This window comes from Terrapene carolina, unplaced genomic scaffold (genome assembly GCF_002925995.2).
Source record: "Terrapene carolina triunguis isolate 2854851 unplaced genomic scaffold, T_m_triunguis-2.0 Scaffold22, whole genome shotgun sequence".
Lineage (NCBI taxonomy): Eukaryota > Metazoa > Chordata > Testudines > Emydidae > Terrapene > Terrapene triunguis.
In genome coordinates this window covers 24,191,986-24,213,713 of record NW_020664373.1, presented here as the reverse complement: position 1 = coordinate 24,213,713, position 21,728 = coordinate 24,191,986, and the positions used below count along the sequence as shown (strand labels likewise).

The following is a 21,728-nucleotide window of genomic DNA, read 5'->3' as shown; positions in this document are numbered from 1 at the left end:
ATTTGTCCCAAATCACACAGCTCTAACAAGTGCAGAGCCAGGAAAAGAAGCAGCCAGCCCGCCTGCGTGCCAGCCTGGTACCTTAGCCAGTAGGCCACCGCCTGTCCACAGTGGCTATGTACTCAGTCTGGCTCAGTCATGTCTCCACTGCCACTACCTGTGCTGCTATATGGTCTAGAAGATATCTAAACAATTACCCCAAAAATGATAGATCAGTGTTAAGACACTTTCAGTAGACTTCGTATTAAAAATCTTAGTATGAAGATTTTTAAAGGGAATGTTGCATAATAGCTTTCTTTGTTTTGAGACTAGTTAAAAGGTAACTGAAGGCTTGCAGGTCAGTAAAATGGGAGCTTTACACAGTGCGGCACGGGAAACCTCAAGGGTTCTCCAGCAAACCCAGGGGAGCCAGACTTGATATTTCTAGTGGTAAAACAGAAGAGGAAAGAATCCCTCTCCCCACACACCAATCTCAGAGGCCCTTTCCAGCCTTTATTATACACGGCAGGGGCGTGAGAGCAGCACACAAGCCCATTTGTCTCCCTTTTGACAGGTCACCAGAACACAGCACCAGGCAGCAGTGACCGACGGGCTTTCACCACAGACATCAGCCCCTTCACTGCTGCCCAGTTACTCCAGAGCAGGAGCGGGCGGTGCGGTCAGGTGCAGTTCAGGAGTCTCGTCTCCTCCCCGCACCTGGAACCCCCCGGCCGGCCCGCCCGCCCGCCCGCCCCCTGTTGTGGCGGGAGCTCCGACGGGCGCGCTCCCCCCGGCGCCCGGCAGGGGTCGCTGCCGCAGGAGGCCCGCAGGCCGGCCGGGGCGGGGGAGACGGAGCCGCGCCAGGCCCAGAGACGCCGCCGGAGCCGGGCCATGGAGGAGTTTCACCCCCACAACGACGAGGTGGGGCGCTGCGGCTCGGGCCCGCGCCCAGCACCGGGGGCTTCGCCTGGCGCGAGGGAAGCGGGGCGGGCTTTGAGCGAGCGGCCTCGGGGGCTGGGCCCCGGGGAATCAAACCGCCGGCAGGACGGAGCCCCGGGGAAGGGGAGTCGGGCCCCAGCTCGCTGGAGTGTCCGTGTCCGTGTCCCGCAGCGCGGAGCCCGCGCGGCCCGGGGGTGGCACCGAGTTGTGTATCCCGCGGGGTCCGCCGCCTTGCGGGGTGTCTGGGTCAGGCAGGTGCTGGCCCCGTGTGACAGCGGCTGGGTGCAGGGCGCTGCCGCGGGGCCCTGGTCCAGAAGGCCGCCTTTCCTCCTGGGCTGCGGCTGGGAAGAGAGTCACACTGGGACAAGGCTGGGTGGGGTCTGGCAGAGGTGGGAGTTGCAGGTAGCCAGATCTGTACCAGCAGCTGCTTCTTGCAACGCCCTTGAAAGGGAGTAGGCAGTGGTTTGAAGCAGAGGTAGATACAACTATTGCACCAGAAGACATAAGCTCAATTGCTGGGGCGAAGATCTGAAAAAATCATCTGCAAGAAGGCTTCAGCATCTCTGTGGAGAAGGGGGGCGGGGCAAACAAGTGTAGAAGTTTCAGTTTATTAAGTTCACTCTGAATAAATCTACACCTGTTTTTTTCCTTCCTGTCTTCCTGTGTAAAAAGAGAATATATTCTTAGGACAATTCTTGAGCTTTGAAAGAGTGCAGAGAAGTTGAGAATGGCAAAATGGCTTTAGAGGGAGTGATTTGATTTAGGGCTAGTTCCTGCAACTGGATCTGCTTGCACAGCTTTCTGCACCATGCGCAAAGCCCCATTGATATCAGTATCAGGGACACCTGCACAACACTAGTCACAGGATGTGGCCTTTCAAAGATTAAGGGACAATCTTCCTAGAGCACAGTGTTCATATTTCAAAAATAAGCTTTGAAAATCCTACTGGTTTAGTTATCTATTGATATTTGTGACAGGTTGGTAACCCCAAAGCATAAATCAGTTTTTTTGACAAGAAATGCAAAAAACTTCTGGGCCCACTCTAAGAACAGTAAAGTGAATGACAAGATCTTATTTATTTCATTTTGCCATGCTGTTCCCAGCCAGAGTAGAAGAATTAAACTAACCAGATTTAATCTATTCAACCCTGCCTCTCCACTTCTAGGAACCACTAGAGCATAGCGAAAATTATGAGAATTAGTACTTTCTCATTGGGTAGGCTGCTTATGCATCTTTGTCTGTAAAGACAGCACCCAACACCAAAGTGTGGGGGAGTGGAAGGAGAAAGTAACATGTGGAATAAACTAATGGAGGGAAGGCAACAGAGAAAAAAAAGAACCAAAAGATGAGAAGGGAAAACCAGCAGACAAATGCAGAGAAGACTCGTGATTTAAATAAAAAAATATTCTGAATAAGTGACTTGGCATTCTAGTGCCTATAAAACTCAGCAGTTGTCATACTAGGGTTGCAATCACTTGTTTTATCGTTTGTTAAAATAAGTGTAAAAAAATAGTCAATAGGAATCCTGATTTCAGTGGGAGTGGGATCCCTATGAAGGGAGTTCAATTCAGTCTTTTGTTCTGGTGGATATTCATGATCATGTGTAAGGCATGCCTAGAGACATGGTATAAGAATCTTTTAGGATAGGGAAAAATGAGTTTGGACCCTGGTATCCAGGCCTCAGCTTTTAAAATCCCTCTTTGAGGGGGTTGTAACATGGCAATTAATGCCAGATGGCAGCTGTGCTGTGTTGAAGAATGTGGAGGTATTTTTAAAACTACTTTTGATCTAGTTTGGGTTTAAAATACAATTTAACTGGGTCTGGTGCTGGATCTATGCCTTTTCTAGTTGGGGTAAGGAAAACTATATCCCAAGTCTTTCTTTTCTCCCCAGAATAATGTGAAATGCTATAAGTAACTGATTATACTTCTAACTTTTTAAATTATAGATGACCTTCAATGCTGAGGAAGCCCACAACATCGTTAAGGAGGTAGGCTATGTTTAACAATTTTAGTGACTTGAATGAAATACAATATTTAGAAAAAGCTGCATATCACTTTCAGTGATACTTTCATGCTTTTAGCATACATGCATATTTATTTATTAAATATAATTTTGGAATTAGTTTTGAAGACAGATTTTTAATGCCTTTTTATACAAGGAAAAGTAGGCTATGATGAATAGTCTGTAATAGAATTTGTTAAATGCAACACCATGGCAACCAGCAACTGAATAGTGCAGAGCCTATTGCTTACAGGTCCTGTGGAGTTCTCTAGGAGACAGTGTATTAAAATGAGATTCCCTGAAGGACTTTGCAGACTCTGCAAGTCCCTCTCTGCATGTCCTGTCAAACTTCACATTTCAAAAACTGTTCCAGTATGCACAGCAAGCACAAAAACAATGTCAGATAAACAGTTCAGCTCTTTACACAACTAGCCTTTCAAGGTAAGGACAAATACTGTACACTTTTTTTTGCGCATCTGATACAGGGAATTAAGCCAAGTATCCATGCCCCATTTCAAAAGTTAAGTAAAGCTACCATACTGTTGTCTAGCATTAATGCAGCTCTAGAAAGACTAGAAACCTTGAGAAGATTTCTTTTGAAAAAACATTCATAAAATGGTATAAAGTAATAAATGGAAGCCAACAGCCCTGTCTTACTTCCTGTACGTGTCACAATGTATAAAGGTTGATTAAAACTAGCCTAGGGGTTTGATCCTGCCCGTCCTCAGGGCATAGGCCTCCTAAATAACTTAATTGGGAGTTGAGTGCATGGGGTTTACATCACTGAATCTAAAAAGTGTACACAGTCTCATTTAATTATGTAGACTTTTTCAGATGTTAATTTCTTTACAATTTAAGATTGGCCAATATTATATTTAGTCTCAGCATGTGAATTCACATGACTGGATTCCTTTATGATAGAGGCTGCAATTTAATAAGAATTAGAAGGGATTAAATTTACAGGAAATGCTTTCAGTTTTTCACCATTTTAAGTTTACACCGTTGGGTTAAACCAACGTGTATTGTTTCCATTAGATATGTTCCTTTACTGAAAGGTGTGGTTTTTTTTTTTTAATGTTCCAGTAGCACTTAGGAACCCATACTGTATTTCAAAACACAAGCAGTGACACCTCAGCATTCCAGGCAGCCACAGGTTATCAATAAGAGTAATGGGAAATTTTAGTTCCTTCACTGTAAATAAACTCAAATGTTCATTTGACAGAATTGTTAGAACGTATTCAATGGCAAAAAATCCCATTAAGGTTGCTGAGTGGTACAGTATGTGATCCTGTTGCAGAATGTTGAGTTGAGCAAAACTCCAACTCTATTTCCCAGTTTTCAGAAGAGTTAAAGTTGCCCACCTAAGCATTAGAATGGATAACAGACTTACCTTTACTCTGCCAACCCCACAGTTGCTGAAATACACATTCTTCGCCTGCTTTCACAACTCATTCATTCTCACCCACAAAGCTCCATCTAACTCTATTGAAGGACAAAGAAAAAAATGATTGCACACACCACCTTCCCTATGTTCCCCTGGAGCTGGTAGCAGCCAATGGGAGTTATTTGTAAACACTCCAGGTGCAATCAGTATGTTATGTGTATCTGTGCTAAATGGTGAAGACACTCGTTGGGCCTGTTTGGTAAAGGTGTATTCGGGATATGAGGATGTCTGGATTATTTTCAAGTGCGTAGTAAAGCTTTGATTGTGATTTGAGGAGATCTTTGTTTTGCACCCTTTGTGCATGAGCAAAGGGAAGAGGTGCATGTATACCTGCAGGATACTGTATGCGTTATTTCAGTGCAGAATTGCACGTTATATACTTTGCAGGGCAAAGGGGTTTTATTACAAAGGGCAATTGACTAAGTGTATGAGTGAAGGCCAGGATCTGGAACCTCCTGAATCTTACTCACACTGGCCTTTGGCACTATTATTAGGGATGTAAAAGTTTAACCAGTTAACTGATAAGCATCAGTCTTATTGGTTTCAGTTAATGATTAAACTCCGTTCCCCCATCCAGGACTCCAGCCGGCCCCAAGTAAAACATGGGGCTGCTGTAGCACCCCTGGCACCCCTAGTTCCCCGGTTAGACATTTAACAGTGTAACCAATAACATTTTAATCAGTTACACGGTCACCTTTTTTAACTGCTATTTACATCTCTAGTGAGTATGTGGTATGTGCATACTGAGGCATTGCTTGAAGAGGGTAGATGGAATGTGATATTGGGCAACCTTTGTCCCCCTCCCCCACTTTGTCCTTCCATGACGTTAGCTGGATTCCTGGGGATTGTAAAAGCTTGTACGTTTCAACAATTCTTAGGGTGGCAGAGTAAAAGTTACATGTGTTAATGAGGCATATTGGGGCATTTCTGAAAGAGGGCACAGTTAAGGTTGCATGGGCAACCTTAATTGCATTTCCTAGTTTTCAGAAGTTTGAGTTTTGCTCCACTGAGTGTTCTGCAAGGGGACGATCTACCACCAAGTAAACTATACTAATAGAAAGTTATAGTTTTTTACTATTGAATTTCCTAGTTTTTTGAACAGGAAAGATATGTTGGTGGTAGGGTTAGTAGGCATTTAGGTAGTTGTACACATATCCCACAATTGCATACAAAACCAGCCAGCCCACCACTATCTTGCCATTCCCATCCCCCCATGCGCACATCCCAGCTGGACCCCACTAGCTCTGCTTTGGCACACCTCCCCAGCCATATCCCTGACTCATTCAGTACCTTCCCCCCCTGTAACCGGGCCCACTACTGTACCTAGTCTCCCCTACTTGTGGTGGTGGGAACACATCTCCCTGAAGTCTTCACACCCTGGTATACAAAAGTTTCTATTGCTGTTACTTCCCCCTACCCCCTCATAACCCAACTCATATTTAGTGCCTGGAGTTAAAAATAAACTGTGTTACAGTGGAATAGTGTTTCTGTTCAGGTTTCAGAATGGTTAGAGGGTGGAGTTTGTGGCAGGGCCAGTAAGAGAAATGTTTTTCTGTTCCAAAATACAGAGTTTTATATTTGAGAGAAAGCTCCTCTGACCCCGTCCAATAAAAGTACTCAATCTTCCAAAACAGTGATGTTTCAGAGCTCGTAATATTTCTGTGCAATACAGTAGACTTTTGGTCAGCCATGTCCCATTCAATTTCCTGATTAATCTTCTTCCAACACTTATTAATAGCTTTCATCTTATTGCTGTAGCAGTTATGTAGACACTCAGCCAAATCAGAAAACTATCACAGTCCCCGGACACAAATCTCTGATGTGGTCCAAATCTGCTCTCATACATTGTATGAGGTGAACACCAGGAATAAGAGCCAGATCATTTCCATTCAAGTGAATTGCCAGTGTGCCAGGTAGATCACAACTTCAAATCACTGGTTACACACCAGAAAGTGGGCAAAACACAATGCCAATGCAGACCACATGTCTCAACCCAAATCACTTGTCATCGTGTACACCTTGCTGTCTGGGAAACTTCTGCAACCTTGTGATCCAGGAATTGCCTAGAATCTGCGTGTTGACAACTCTGGCAACACACAGTCCTTTTCTCTCAGCAGTCAAGGTACCTGCACTGCTAGTTCCAAACCTCCATGCCGTGTCTTTGGAAACCACATTAACCTGCTCCCAAGATCAGGAAGTTACCTCACTCCTTTTCTGCCCCCTCACAACTGCAACCCCTATTCCTGTCCCATCATTTCCTCTCTTCCCCACACCAAAGTTCTGTCTCCTCCCCACCTGATATAACAAAACTTTGGTTAGATTGCCTGCTGACCTAACAGCAAGCACAGTAAAACCTCCCCATAAATAAAAACACATAAGAAATCTTTTAGCTAGCAACATGAGTTATTAAATATTTATTGTGCAGGTGTACAAAGAAAAGGTCAGGTTCAAAGGAATGTGCGGACATAAATGCCCCGGGCAAGCATAAAGTAACTGCATAGAAACCCTCTCACTTTTTTCCCCTTTATGGGTGCATGTTAGCTGTAATCCTTTCAGGCAACACATCTGTGCAAGGGTAGTGAACATGATTTTAAATATCCTCTCTCAGTTTGGGTTCCCATGCACCCTCTCACTTAGAGGGTGCCATGCACTACATTGATTAAACAGATTGAAACTATTTTTATCCACATCACATCAATAGTTTGGTCCCTAGCTCTGTTAAAAAAAGTTAGAAACAAAAACGGCTTCCCCCCCCTCAAATTACTTCAAATTAGGGTCACTAACCCTACCCTGTGCCCTCCTGAGGCACACCTGCTTTCAAAAGAATCTAATTCAGCATGTAGATTTTAAGAAAGCTTGACTTTTAAACAGAAGTCACGTTGCAGTCTTAACTATTTAAAAGGTATTTTCTGCAATACATTTCTACTGACAGCCTCACTTTGCCACATCAGTTGTATCTTTGAGCTAGACAGAAGAATATATAGTAAATATCCCAGCATCTATGGATGCTGAATTATATTTCATTTCCCATTTCAGCAACTGGTATGCAGTGAGGTAAATTGATTTCAAATGATTAGTCTAAGATACTCAGTTGCCCTGCAAGTGTTCTGGGATTGTTTATTAAATATTTGGAGTTACTCTATTAAACATGGTTTGTTTTGAGACATTTCATATTGATGTATTACTAGTGCAATTGATTTTTCTCTATTTGTAGTGCATAGAAGGGATTTTGGGCAAGGTAGATTACAATCACAACAAAGTCAATCAATGGACTGCAACTATAGTGGAGCAATCTTTAACACATCTGGTAAAACTAGGAAAAACATACAAATACATTGGTAAGTACCAGTATCCATACTTTGCCTTATACAATTCAGATGAGTAATTGCTGGGAAGAATTCGTTTTCAAGCTAGGAGGTACTTTGAAGTTTAAAAACATACCCTCTTAGTTTTCTCCTGTACTGTAATCTCTCCCGTCTCACCCATCCGTCACACACACACACCCCGCACCCCCCCAACAGGTGATTAGGAACTGAGAAAATGTCCGTATTATTTGTGTGTATGCTTAATCACTTAGACATTTATATGCAACAAAACTGGCAGTTTTTTCATTTTTACTTGATGCTAAATGCTGATAGTGTGCCTAGCCCTGTACAAGACATACCATAGGGACAGTCCCTTCCCAAAGGAGCTAAATCTGACAATTGTCTTTCCTGTTTCTCTTAAAAAAAAAAAAAAAAATCAACGAAGGGAAAGTAAAGAAAACCCAAAGTTATTACATCTGCCAAAAATTCTCATAATTTCAGAAGGTAGGTTGTATTAATCTAAATCCTTACCAAAAGGATTTTAGAAATATTTGTACTTGAGGTTTAGCGTACAGTACACACCCTTATAGAGGATGTTCAATTGATTTCATCCTAAAGGGTAGATTGTGTCCCCTGTTTTCAGGGATGCACATGTAAAGGAGAAGTTAAAAGGGAAAAAGTACACACTATGCCCACTTTGGCCCGTATGTGTAGGCTGGACACAGTGGCAGGGCAGGTCTTTCCTTTGGGGGGGGTGCAAAGACTCCTTCCAGCTCGAGCGGATGCTGGCACTTGCTTCTTCAAAGGCAGCTGGACCATGCTAGATGCTGCACCCACTTAAAAGATGGTGTAAGACTACATGCTGCTTCTCCTCAGAGGAGTTCCAAAAGCACCATCTGCGTCAGGCACAGTTCCTCCTGCAGCTCGCACTGGGACAGTGTGTCTCCACACCAACTTGGTGAATGGCTGTGCCTTCAAGTGCAAATTAATTCTAAATATTTTAAAAGATAATTAGGGAATTTAGTCATACCAGTGAGCTTTCTGGGAAAGGGGTTATTTGCATACCACTAGGGTTATGTCTACACTGCGAGCTAGGGGTGTGATTCCCCTCCTTGTGTATACATACTCATGCTAACTCTCAGAGCAGTGTATAACAGCATAGCCACGGTAGCAGCAGCATGGCTGAGCCTGAAACCAGTGGCTATGTACTCAGTCTGGCTCAGTCATGTCTCCACTGCCACTACCTGTGCTACTACGTAGTCTAGAAGATATCTAAACAATTACCCCAAAAATGATAGATCAGTGTTAAGACACTTTCAGTAGACTTCATATTAAAAATCTTAGTATGAAGATTTTTAAAGGGAATGTTGCATAATAGCTTTCTTTGTTTTGAGACTAGTTAAAAGGTAACTGAAGGCTTGCAGGTCAGTAAAATGGGAGCTTGTCTATGACAGTGTGATATAACAAATACATGAAGGGAAGAGGCTGCCAGTCTTGTTTTGTCACTAAATGAATTAGACTTGGCTGCGTTTTGAGGCTTCCAATTATATGTTTCATGATGGTAGTTTCACTCAGTCTGCAGATTAATCAGTCTTGTTTTATTAATGAAAACACTGATTTTATTACTCTGTCCTTCAGTAACCTGTGCAGTGATGCAGAAGTGTGGCGCTGGTCTCCACACAGCAAGCTCGTGCTTTTGGGATACCACAACTGATGGTAAGTTCCCTCATTCAGATTCAAGTCAAATAAAAGACGGTGAATGTGCTACCCATTGCTCAGCTGTGCTACAAATAGTATTTTTAGCAGTTTGAAGGGTTGATTACAAAAAGCCACCAACTCCAGACCCGGAAGCCTTGTATGCATTTTCAACAGATGCACTCAGGATTGAATGAATAATAGATGGATGGAGAACACTGGGGTATGACAAAATTAGCAATACCAGTGGAGCTATCTTCCGTATGAAAGAAAGATTGTGCAAGTTAGTCCCAATAGAAGATTTTCAATTGTAGGGACGCTGACTTAATTAGTAGTGTGTGCTCTAAATGTAAATTTGCAATTCTGAATGTTTGCCTACTTATTATAAGTGGACTGCCCTACTCTAAGAGAAGCTGGCACGAATAAAGAATTGGCTTTTTTTTTAGCTAAAGGTTTTATTTCTTTCTTGCAGTCAGTTGCCATGTTCCTTTATTTTATTCACTTATGCATTATTTCCAAGTTCCCCCATTTCAGTTCACCATGTGGTGTGGTAAGATTATTGGACTGCTTTCAAGCCTGCCAGGGCTCAGTTTCTTTAAGTACCGTAGAAAGGACTTAAAATGAGGCACCAGGATTCTGTTGTAATACAGGTCAAAAGACTGCATTTAAAACACAAGACTGAGTTGAATCATTAGTTAGAAAATAGGTTCCAATAAATAAGTACATTCAGGTCAGAGTTTGTGTTGGGATACGTATATATTGTTGGCTTTAGAAATGTCAGAGCAGCAGCTTCTTTTGCTGATTTCCCATTATGTCCATGTAAATAAAACCACATATTCTTATCTATGTTCTTAATGTCATAAGTATAGTACGAGTCTATTCTTATTTTGCCATGGAAGTTTCTTTTACATACAAAAAAGCAAAAGAGCCAAAAAGTATATAAAAGGATTTGAAAATATTGATTCATTGGCTGAACGTGGAGGGAGGGGGAATTCCTTGTTGGCAGGGTGGCAAGGACTGACTTAAATCAATGTTTTTAAAAACTCATTCTGAACCAATCTTCTCTCCCTGTGACTGTGCCAGGTAGGCTTTGAGCTTAAGTAACTATCAAACGCTATATGTTGTGTGATAGGGAAGAACAAGAAATGATTTTCTGACCTCAGGAAAATTATTAGTTCACGAGGACAGGAGGAAGTCATTAATCAGAGCTTTTCACTCCATTCTTACACTCCATAGTAATTTACATTTCTCTAATCTTTAGCTGTAGAATCAAAAGTTGGAGAAAAAGCTATTTTTCTCCAGGTTTATAGAGAGAATTTAATTTGTTATATTATATTGGGGTTTTTATCTTATTTAAAACTAAGTTTATTAGTAAATAGTATGTGTAAATTTGATGCAGTTTTGATGGTATTAGTTTCTGTATTCCAAAGAGAAAAAGGTAAGAGTAAATTCATCTTTATGGAGAGGATTACAAATTCCTATTACATTTCCTCAGAGAAATGAGTATCTGAGGGTTTTTTTAATCCTAAATTTCTGGTCTTTTGCACTGAAATGTAATAGAATTTAACAGAGAAGGCATGGGGAGCAAGCTTATTTTCTGATTTATTTTTTTAAATTATCTTTTAGGTACCTGCACAGTGAGATGGGAAAACCGGACTATGAACTGCATTGTCAATGTTTTTGCCATTGCTGTTGTCCTGTAGCTGACTGGAGTACAAATATTAAGTTACACCAAAGCCTTTAAGATCAGAAAGTATCAAAATCTCAAAGCATATTGCCATTATATAATACTGTTTGTGCACTAAAGAAAAAGGTATGAACATGCTGTAATGTCCATTACACAAAGTGTACATTCTGAACAAATTCTTTCAATTTAACTTGTGACAACTGGCTTTCCTTTAGCAAATTTTAGCAATTTAAATATTCCAGATTGATGATATGTTAAACTGGAGATGCCATGATATTAATAAAATGAGAATATGGATATTTGCATCAAAAGATTACATCTATAATGCAAGTGAAAGTGAGACTAGCATAGGTAAGCATACCCGTGCTTGCCTTAATCTAGGTAACGCGATAGTATAGATGTGACTGCACTGGCTAGCTGCCCAAATACAAACCCGTGAGTGAACCCGGGTATGTACTCAGGTTGCTAGCCCATGCTGAACCTGTGCCACCATGTCTACACTATTGTTATCCATACTAGCTAGATTAAAAATAACACAGGCATGCCTAGCCACACAACAAGGACACCTTCACCTGCAGTGTAGACATAGGCAACTGACACTTTACTCACAGGCAGATGGAGTAATTTAATCAGCGGAAGGGAGATGAAAGGATACAAGCATTAAGAAACAGCGAGATTAAAATGCAGTTGGGAATAGACTAGGAATATATTACATTTACAGTATTCCTAGTATTAAATGATAAGTATCAGTGCCTCATATCTGATTAAACAAGGCTATTTCTAGATTATGCTGCATGAACACCACAGTTACCTGATCAAGCGTAAAAAGCCCAAACTGCTTCTCTGCTTGGGGGACAAAATCATGCCAAAGCATTTATTTCTTCAGTGGACTCTAGTCCTTGTAAAGGGTATGATCTTTCTTCAAATACCATTTGGAACGCTGTCATTGAATTAAGTGGAAACATGATTGGGTGCACTGTTCATTAGCACTCAGTGCATATGAATATATATTTCTTAAGAAGAATTCACCAAATTATAAAACTAGTTTAATCTGACCTGGCCCGATTGGTTCAGTGACTAGAAGAATGTAGGAAAACTCATGATGGGAGCACTTTGCACATTCCTGATCCAGTTTAAGTAGGTGTCTTTCCTAACAAAGGACCCAATTCTACACCCGTTGACCTCAGTAGAATCATGTAGAATTAAATAAATGAGTTTGTGTAGGTAGGAGATGCCCACATTTTTAAAAGGGCCTTATTCTCTCTAAGCACACATATATGATACAGAACATATCCTTAAATTATATTTATAAAAGTATTGCCTATACTCCCAAGTCTAAAATTGTGTAATAACTATGAAGTAAAGTATAAAATAGTAAAAAATTAGTAACATAGCTAAGGCCCCCCATCTTGCAAACATTCACACATGTGCTCAGTTCACAGATATGAGCAATCCTATTACATGAGACATTCACAGGATTAGTAAAATTATTTGTGTATGTAAGCAATTGCAGGATTGGGGGTCTACATAATGCCTAAATTATGTAAATTGTCAAGTATTTGTACTGATCATAAAAAGATCCAAGTTGTTACTGCCACTGAGTGGCAGCCATTTTAAGTTCTGCCATATCTCAAACAACGCTTAAAGATTTTTTCTTATTTACTATCTATTCTAAAGATATTCAGTAACTATCTAATAGTTGCTATAAATCTGCTTTGCATTTTAACATGGACTTTGAAAGCACTGCTTCAATATTATGCAATTCTGATTTATTTATTTTTAATTATTTTTCAGAGTCACTCTGATTTGGTCAAATGGCAAATATGTCCTTAAAAAAAAAGTTACAACAACCCTGGTTCTTCAAACTGTATTTGAAATTGCTACAAGGCTCCAAAAGTTAGAACCTACATACATCTAGAATACACAATGCTAGTTCAGAATCCATTGCTTGGCAGGCATAAATAAAATAGAATTCAGCTTTTATATGAGCACAAATAGAGTGAAGCTCAACAATATTGCATTTGTCTAGGAGGCAGGTAGTGTGAAAACATTTGCATGGTGCACTGAATTTCAGATATATAATAAAGTAAATTAAGAAAGATTATTTGGTTTAAGGGCAAGATGTGCATGGTAAAAATATAGGGATAGCTGCTATCCCATTAATTTTATAAGCTTTAGCTGCCATGACTGGAATAAATATTCCTAATAGCCATTAACTTTGTTAGTCTTTTTTGCTGTACTTGAAGATACGAAGTGATATCTTATTCAGTGTAACTAGGCTTGGTGGAGTTCCACTATGGAAAAGCTCACTAAACAGTTTTAAAATATTGATTGTTGTAAAGTTACTTCATTTTGTTTCTACCAGAAATAAAGATGGTTTGCCTTGGCTGTATTTACCTTTGGTAGGATCAGCTCATCATAGATAGATAGCTTGCTACTACACTTCTTCCTCCATCTTGTATTGTTTTATAAGTGAAGCATGTTATTACAGGTGCACAGATATTTTGGAAACTATGGATCTGTCCTGGCAAGTGTCCCAAAATTCAGGGAGTAGTGCCGATTTCTAATATCCTTCCCCAACATTACATTCATCCTTACTGCCTTCCGTACTATTTTACAAGATAACTTTTATTGGATCAACAAATTACCTTCATTACAGAAACTTCAGGACCAGAGCACTTTATTCTACATTGTTTAATTGTCTTCTAATGGGTCAACAATCTACTTTGTACTTATTTTTCTTCTCAGTGACTGCTTTAGCTACAAACATTTATTAATGTTATAATTTATTCTAAAATACATGACTGCATTTCTTCAATATATAGTATTTTTAAATGTTAAATTCTGATTTTTTTAAATTCCCTTTATCTCCAACCATCTCAAAGCACTTCAGAAAACTTACCATCAGACATGCAGTCTTATTAATGGGATGAAGATGAGTTTGCAGTGGGACCTATTATAAATCCCCCAAAAAATATTATTTTAGAACCTAAGTAGTAACAAACTTAGCATGGTCAAAGATGGATAAGAACCTTGCAGATCCAGATTGAAAAAATACCAAAGCAGTTGGGGGGTGGAGCGGGGGAGTAAGGGGCAAAATGTCAATTTCTGTTACTTTTCTTCTACTAACCCTGCAGATTCCCTTCCAAGGGGTTGAACTGTGCCATTTGGCCAGTGCAACCTGCTTTCCCCTTTTCATACTATGGAAACACCTGAGTTGGGATTCTCTGGCAGCTGAAATCATGTAAGAGCAAAGGTGCTAACTGTAGAGAATCAGGGTCTTTGCATAGATAGCCCTGGCCTTCACAGGTTGCATTAGACCCGCCCCCTCCTTTTTCAGGAAGCAAACTGAGTCCCCAAATCCTGATAGAGTTAATGGGAAACTGAGTAGAATCTTACAGAATTTCCAGTCTCCATGTGTGGGAACAACCCATATAGATGACAGTAAGGCCCAAAATTAGTCTTATGATTTCATACCACCACCAATTTCTGCAAACAGAATTTTGTCTTTCCAAAATAAAACCTTAAAAGTGGTTCTCTTATTATGCTTCTGTGATCAGAACAGGTGCAAAGCATGATACAATAGCCATCTCATGTTTGTATCAGCATCTTTCAGCAGAAGATCCTAAAGCACTTCACAAAATCAATGAAGCCTCATTTTTGTGTTAGTCTGTATAAGTGCTAGGTATAATGGCACTGCAGTTTTAAAGAGTAACTAAAAATTATCATTATATTATTACTCTGTGAAAATTTATGTTAAGAAACTAGAAACTGCCATATAGAATAAAGAGACCCGGTCAAATATTTCCTCACCCACTTTGTCCCTCTAATATCCTGGGACCAACATGGCTAGAACAAAACTGCAAACATACAGAATAAAAGCAGTACATCTCTCAAATCCAGTTTTTTCACAGTGGCCAATATCAGACACTTCTGAGCAAGGTGCAAAAAATCCTGTGATTGAAAATTCTGAAATAACCTGCCCACAGCAAGTTTTTATTACTCTTGATCGGTTAGGACTTGTCTTCACAGTGGAGTAATGCAAATTACAAGGGTGTGATTTGTAAAATGCACTGATGTATTGCACATTAGTTGGTCCATTTAGACCCTGCTGGTGCACGCTAAAGGTTCCCTAGTGCTCTTTACCGTAGTACTGTTTGAAATCATACTATATAAACTACACTAGAGAATCTTTAGCGTGCACCAGCAGGGTCTACAACAACCAATTAATGTGCATCATATTAATGCACTTTTGAAATCACTCGCCTATAGTCTCCATTACAGTTCTGTGTAGACAAGCCCTTAGCTTTATGCCCTGAAGCACAAAGGTTTATATACACTGTAAAAAAAATCTTAAAGTAAGTTTTAAAGTAATTGGGTCATAATCATGTCTTGTCCTTTTTTGAATCCTAGAGGACTCTTAACCTTTATCTTATCTTATCCTAACCTATCTGTAGGTTTATACATAGTGTAAAAGGGCAACAAAACTGGGCTAAATGGACATTTAAAAAACAAGTCCCTATATCTCCTGTCCCAAAGAGCTTATGTGAGCTAACTATAAAAAAGTAATGTTAAAGTGGGGAGGAGGGAGAAGTAATAGGCTTAAACAGTTGCTGTGCTTAGTAATACACACACAGTTTTAATGTTTATTTCCTTATAATTACATTGAATGCCTCCTCTTGCGTTATAAATAACTAGGAGGAGGCATTACTAACCACAACCACCATATAAGCCTGTTACTGTAACCAGTTTCCCCCTATCCTGCCCACTCCCCTCTGTATCATCCCTGGTTTATATGCAGATCACATTAGTTCTGTGGGGCAGGTCCAAGATTTAAAGTTTATTTTTAACTGCCAGAGAGGCCTAACCCAAACCGAAAGTTTAGACCAGGAGTGGCCAACCTGAGCCTGAGGAGGAGCCAGAATTTACCAATGTGCATTGCCAAAGACCCACAGTAACACGTCAGGAACCCCCCCGTCAGCTCCCCACCCACCAGCAGCACCACCGATCAGCACCTAACCCTCCATCCCTGCGCCTCCCGGCAGCTATGAGCAGCTCTTTTGGGGGGGGGCGGGGGGTTGGGGGGGGGGCGGGGGGGGAAACTCAGGAGAAGGGGCAGTGGCCTTGGGGGAAGGAGTGGAGTGGGGCCGGGACCTGGGGCAGAGGCAGGGGTTGAGCAGTGAGCACCCTGTAGCACATTGGAAAGTTGGCGCCTGTAGCTCCAGCCCCAGAGTCGGCACCTATGCAAGGAGCCGCATATTAACCCCTGAAGAGCAGCATGTGGCTCCGGAGCCACATGTTGGCCACCCCTGGTTTAGGCAAAAAAACAAAAAACTTCAGCCATTTATTTACAGCTAGCATTTGACATTGCTTTGTGTAGTGAGTTTCACTTCCTACCATCACATACTGTCACAGTGAGCTCACACTCATGTTATATTCTGGGAGCAGAAGACACTTCCATCAATTCAGTGAGCATGTAGTACCCCAACATTCCTATCACCACTGGATCCCTCTATCTAGCCAGGAGAAGAAGTGGCCTGGCAAAACAGACCACTTACCCTTGGGCCCTTGCTTGGCGAATATCTTCCCCCAAATCCCCTGTACAGAGACAAAGAGCTATAGGTTGCAGCAGGGACAATCAGGAACAGCATGAGGGTCACCCCAGACCTGTAAAGATGGTTCTGGTGGAGCAGGCTGGGGGACTAGGCTTGTGGGTCATCATTCCCCAGACTTCTAAGGGGCAAGGTGCACTGGAGGCCGGTGGAGGGCTCATCCTGGTTCCATACACCCTCTTAGTAGAGTGGGGAGAGCACCCCTCTAGATTCTGGTCATCACTTCCTAGGACCGTCCACAAGCCCAAAAGCCTGGTAACAAGTCTCCCAGACTTGTCCATGACAGCTACTTTTGAATCTGCTTGAAAGCTGCATTTCAGTTTCCAATTCCTTTTGAACTTGTATTTAGGAAGTTTCATGGCTACTTCAGTGTGGCATAAAATAGTTTAAATATTCACAATGAACCCTGACAGCTAACTGATCAACAGGCAGGGTATTAGCATAAGCTATAAAACAAGCCTCAAACCTGCTGCTCTTGGCAAAGGGCAATTAAGATGCATGCACCTGTGAAGAGGCAGGAATAATAAAAGTTAACACAGGATAGTCAATTTGAGCTGATCTTTTAACCATTGAGCATTAGGGCAGCTTAGAATCCATAGCTAAGTGACTTCTTGGTGCAGCATCCTATCCCCCAGACAAACAAATGAATCAAAACAATAAAAAACTAACCTTAGTGGAAGCTGGTGAAACGGATCAACTGATTCAATGACAGGGAACTCAGTCTTCCAATCAGCAAATTTTCCTCCTCAAGGTTTTACCCTGAGTACAGTAAGAATGATTTCTAAATCGCTTTACATAATTAAAAAGAAAAAGGAACAAAAAACACCCCATTAAAAATACCTATACTATAAGCCAGCCCCTAGAATAACTTCATGTGAAATGCACCCTTCCTAAGGATTTACTACCACCCAAGTAGCTGTTCTTATAGAGTTTGCTGAATTCCCCCAGCAGCCTGATTGGAGTTTGAGTCTCCAGCCCTGCTTCCTTACTTGCCCATGACTACCTGTGTGAGGGGGAGGCAGGAGTTAACTCTTTGTTTGCTGAAAATCAGGGAGGCTCTATGCACCTTGTCACACACAAAAGATTTTAAATGAATGGTATAGGAATCAGACATGTTTCATTCTTCACTCTTTATATTCCCTATCTGAAGCTATAGTTTTAAGTCAGACATAAATAATATGTTTTCACTTACTATTTATCAATTATTAATATATATTTCTATTGTAGTGGTATCTAGAGACCCCAAACAGGTCCCCAGCAGCCCCATTTACAAGGTGTTCTGCAAACAAATGCCCTGTCCCAGGGGTCTTTAAATGTAGGATATAGATTCACTATACAACAGAGGGGTGAAAGGACAAGGTAACATCACAGATAGGTGTGATTACCTTTGCCAACAGTCACGATGGTCTCAGTAGTCCCTAGTCTAACCAATGCCAGACAGTAAATTTGTGGGCTTTGTTGTTCCTTGACTTTAAAAAATAGACTGGACAAAACACAGGAATCCACCCTAGAGTTTTTAGTGATTTCATTTGTTAGTTTGCATTTGATGTCCATATGATCCTGCAGATCAATGTTGTGGCATTTGTATAGGGTATGTGTTTGAACAATATTCTTTAAAAGGTGTTGATCTAAGGCAACATGCTTGCATTTTATTTAGACATTCTAGAGACAACAGTTATCATATAAATAAAATATGATAACTGTTGTCTCTAGAATGGTCTGTTAATGCTATGAACAAAAATAGAGTTGAATATTTGATGAATATCAATGATGGTTAATTTGAACTATAGTTTACATGATTACTTATAATAAACTGTGATTTAGAAACATCAATACAACATTAAGAACAGTCTTGGAGTAGATAGAAAGGGAGGAAGACAATGTGGATAGTTTTAATTTAGAGATAAGTCATATGTTCTGATCTAGGCCAGTTAGGGTTGGGTGTGGGAGATTTCAGCACCACTGAATCTGAACTAAGACCATCTTTTCACACAATAGTTATACCATCTTGGGCAAACTCTTATGAATTTGCCTTGTTTGTGTAGTATTTTGGGTTCATCTGAATTGGAACTGGAAAATACAAACTTTCCTGTTTTGGCTCCATCCTGGAATTTCTGGATTACCCAACAGGGCCAGATTTGGATCCCCTGAGTTGAATCCAAACCCCTCAGAAGTTTGGTTTTGAGATTCTGGGTTTGGGCCATCTCTCATTAATCACCTGATAGGTCTTTTCAATCTCTAATGCCTGTGGTTTTGCAAAGTACTTTGGTGTGTGACTACTGTAATATGAACAACTGCATATTTTGGTGGGCATACTGCAATATTTTCACTCGGACCATTTTATTTTTTGGGATACGGCTGTTAAAGATGTCACTTAATACTTAGCCCACTAGTGTGCTGAGTACAGACCCTTTCTAAAGAGGAATATTCTGACTTCATTTTTAGATGTTTTTTGAATTTGACAAGGAAGTGAACGTATTTATGGATGGTTTCCTTTAGCGGTCTTCTGACAAATCTTCATAATTGTATTCTGCCTTATGATGTGATAATATTATGTCATTTTCCTGTTCTCATCTCAGCAGCATGCAACTAAAGATACTTAAAATAATATAAAAAATATAAAACATTTAAAAGTTTAGCTCATATAATTTTGTGTAAATGCTCAACTTCAATTAATGCAATGCAAATAAAACACATATAGGATTGGTCACTATAGAGTTATATTACTACCTACATTCTCTGAGTTTTCTTTAGGTAATTTGTTATGAAAGACATTGTTTGAAATTAGGTGTAAAAGTCTCTTGTCTGATTTCCAGACAAGCACACTCTGGGTTGCACAGGGAAAATGTTGTCCTCGTATTCTAGAAAGCTTCCTGGGATATTTCTTTTCTCAACCAGCAGATGGCGTCACATCTTTGTCTAATAGAAATGATGTTTTTACAGTATACCTAATCCCTAGAATATTTTAGCTAGTATTCGTATCTAGATTAATGTTCACCTGAAGCTTAATGAGAAATTCAAGGTTGAAATCATATTTATGTTTTTCTTCTGGTAAGAGAATGCATGGAGCCCCTACATGATAAAAAAATCTCTCTCTAAACATTTCCCTAGTTTGCTTCAATTGTACTGTTCTGTTTGATCACTTCTGTTAGGACCCAATCCTGCCCCCACTGAAATCAATAGAAAAACTCCCATTGTCGTCAGGGGGCCCAGGATCTGACTCTTATGGCAGTGAGTAGAGAGAACCAAAGAATAATAACTATTTACATGTACTTTCCACAAATAGGGCCTTGCTCAACACCAATTGATGTCAACTGTGGGTGTTGGATTGGATCCATGGTGAGAAACAATGGGTGTTCAGTCCACCAAATTCACTTTGCACTGTTTCCTATGACACTACCTGTCAACTGTGGTGTAAGGGAGAGGAGTGGACATGTCAGGGGAGGGCTGGGAGCTTGATGGGGCAGAGTGTGTGGAGCAGAGCTCTACTACACCTGATCCTCACTGGTGGAAATTACAGAGCACCCCCATCTGCTCTAATTTTCACCAGCGCCAACTGACCCAGGATCCAAGGAGCTGCAAGTGGCTCCCTGCAGCCACCATTCTCCCCTCAGCCAAGTGCATCTCATGCATAGTGGAAACATGGGGCATAAAATCGCACTGTAAACCAGGAGATACAGTCGGACTAGTCTGGATTATGTATGAAGAGCATATTGTTGTCACAGGAAAACATTGATCCAGCATACAAATATTATCCCAGAGTTTATGCTCATTGTACAGCCTTTCCCTTTAAGAGAGCCCCAGGTTTTTCTTTATTTCTGCAGTGTCACTCTTCCTGCATTTGAGCACTGCTGGACTTTAATGAGCAGCAGAAAGAAGGGGATCATTCTTCCAGCTAGTCAAAGTGACTTTCCTGAGAATGCAGTTTGACTCTTGTGAGCTGCTTTACCATTCTTCATATGATTTGTACTGTGCCTACTAACCACTTGATATAACCCATAAGATACTTCATTGAACGCTGGAGTCTTTTTTAGAGCCTACTCAGAGTCCTGGTGATTGCTGGAAGGGAATTAAACGCAGCCCATGTTCAGTCACTAATTGGTTTCCTAATTGTCCTGCCTACGCCCACTTGTGGAGGACAGCCAAACTGGGTGTGTCTAGAACATAGTTAAGAAAAACACGTCGGGTTTTGGCCACAAAGGGGACTTAGGCTCAGCATTGCAATGCCTAACTTTAGGTAGCCTGCTGCCTAGTGGCATCCACAGCCCCGTTTCGTGCCCAGGCTCCCTATACAATGCGGCGGAGAATTAGGTGTCTATAGGAATGAGATCCACAAAAGCCAGCAAGCTGAGTGGGGAGCCACTGAGGCTAGCCAATCGGGGAGCTGATTTAAAGGAGAAGCAAATTCTACAATGTTGGCTCCACTACCAAAAACCACAAAACCAGTCACTCTGGAAGCCCGTCTCGAGCACTGCACCAACTGCGGCAGCTGGAAAGCCCTGGTCCAGCTCTCCACTGCTTTGCACCCTGTGCGGTCACTTACACCTGTGCAAAGTGAGTATAAAATGCTGCCCCTCGGCACAGTAGCCTTTGACACCCTCCTTGCATGGGAGTAAATGCCCACCCAGGTTGTAAGGCAGTTGGCAGTCAGGCCAGAAAGTTCAAACCAACTGTGCTTTCTCTGCAGCCAGGATCCTTATGTAGCTTTCCTGTTGGGTTGCAGAACACACAGCCCATTTTCCATTGACTGACAATGAGCAGTTGATCATTGGCAGTGGGAGAAATGAAAGCCCAGTCTGATGGATTGTATCTTGAAACTAATGAAATAACTGTGGATTTAGTCTGAGCAGCTAAGCAAGGAAACATCTGTTACTTCTGAAAGGGAAGCGGTTATCTCATTGGATTACATTTTACTCTTTCCATATGCTGATAAAATCAGGACCGCTTTCATCATTTTCTTGGTTTCGGCATTAGTTTCTGCTCTTTAGATGATCAACAATTATAAATGGTCCCCTTCTTTTTTCTCTCTTGCTTTAGCCTAAGACATTACCCAGGGAAAGGGT

At 41.1% G+C, this 21,728-nt stretch overlaps 1 protein-coding gene across 1 annotated transcript; it reads left to right on the top strand.

Annotated features, from left to right (window-relative positions):
• Nucleotides 1-743: 743 nt before the first annotated feature.
• On the top strand, nucleotides 744-12,574 carry LOC113406120 (dynein light chain Tctex-type 3-like). The gene is made up of 5 exons (XM_026648935.1): nucleotides 744-900; nucleotides 2,867-2,908; nucleotides 7,581-7,704; nucleotides 9,310-9,387; nucleotides 10,993-12,574. Exons 1-5 carry the CDS (start codon nucleotides 871-873, stop codon nucleotides 11,067-11,069), a joined length of 351 nt encoding a protein of 116 aa, XP_026504720.1. The 5' UTR covers nucleotides 744-870; the 3' UTR covers nucleotides 11,070-12,574.
• The last annotated feature ends 9,154 nt before the right edge of the window (nucleotides 12,575-21,728 follow it).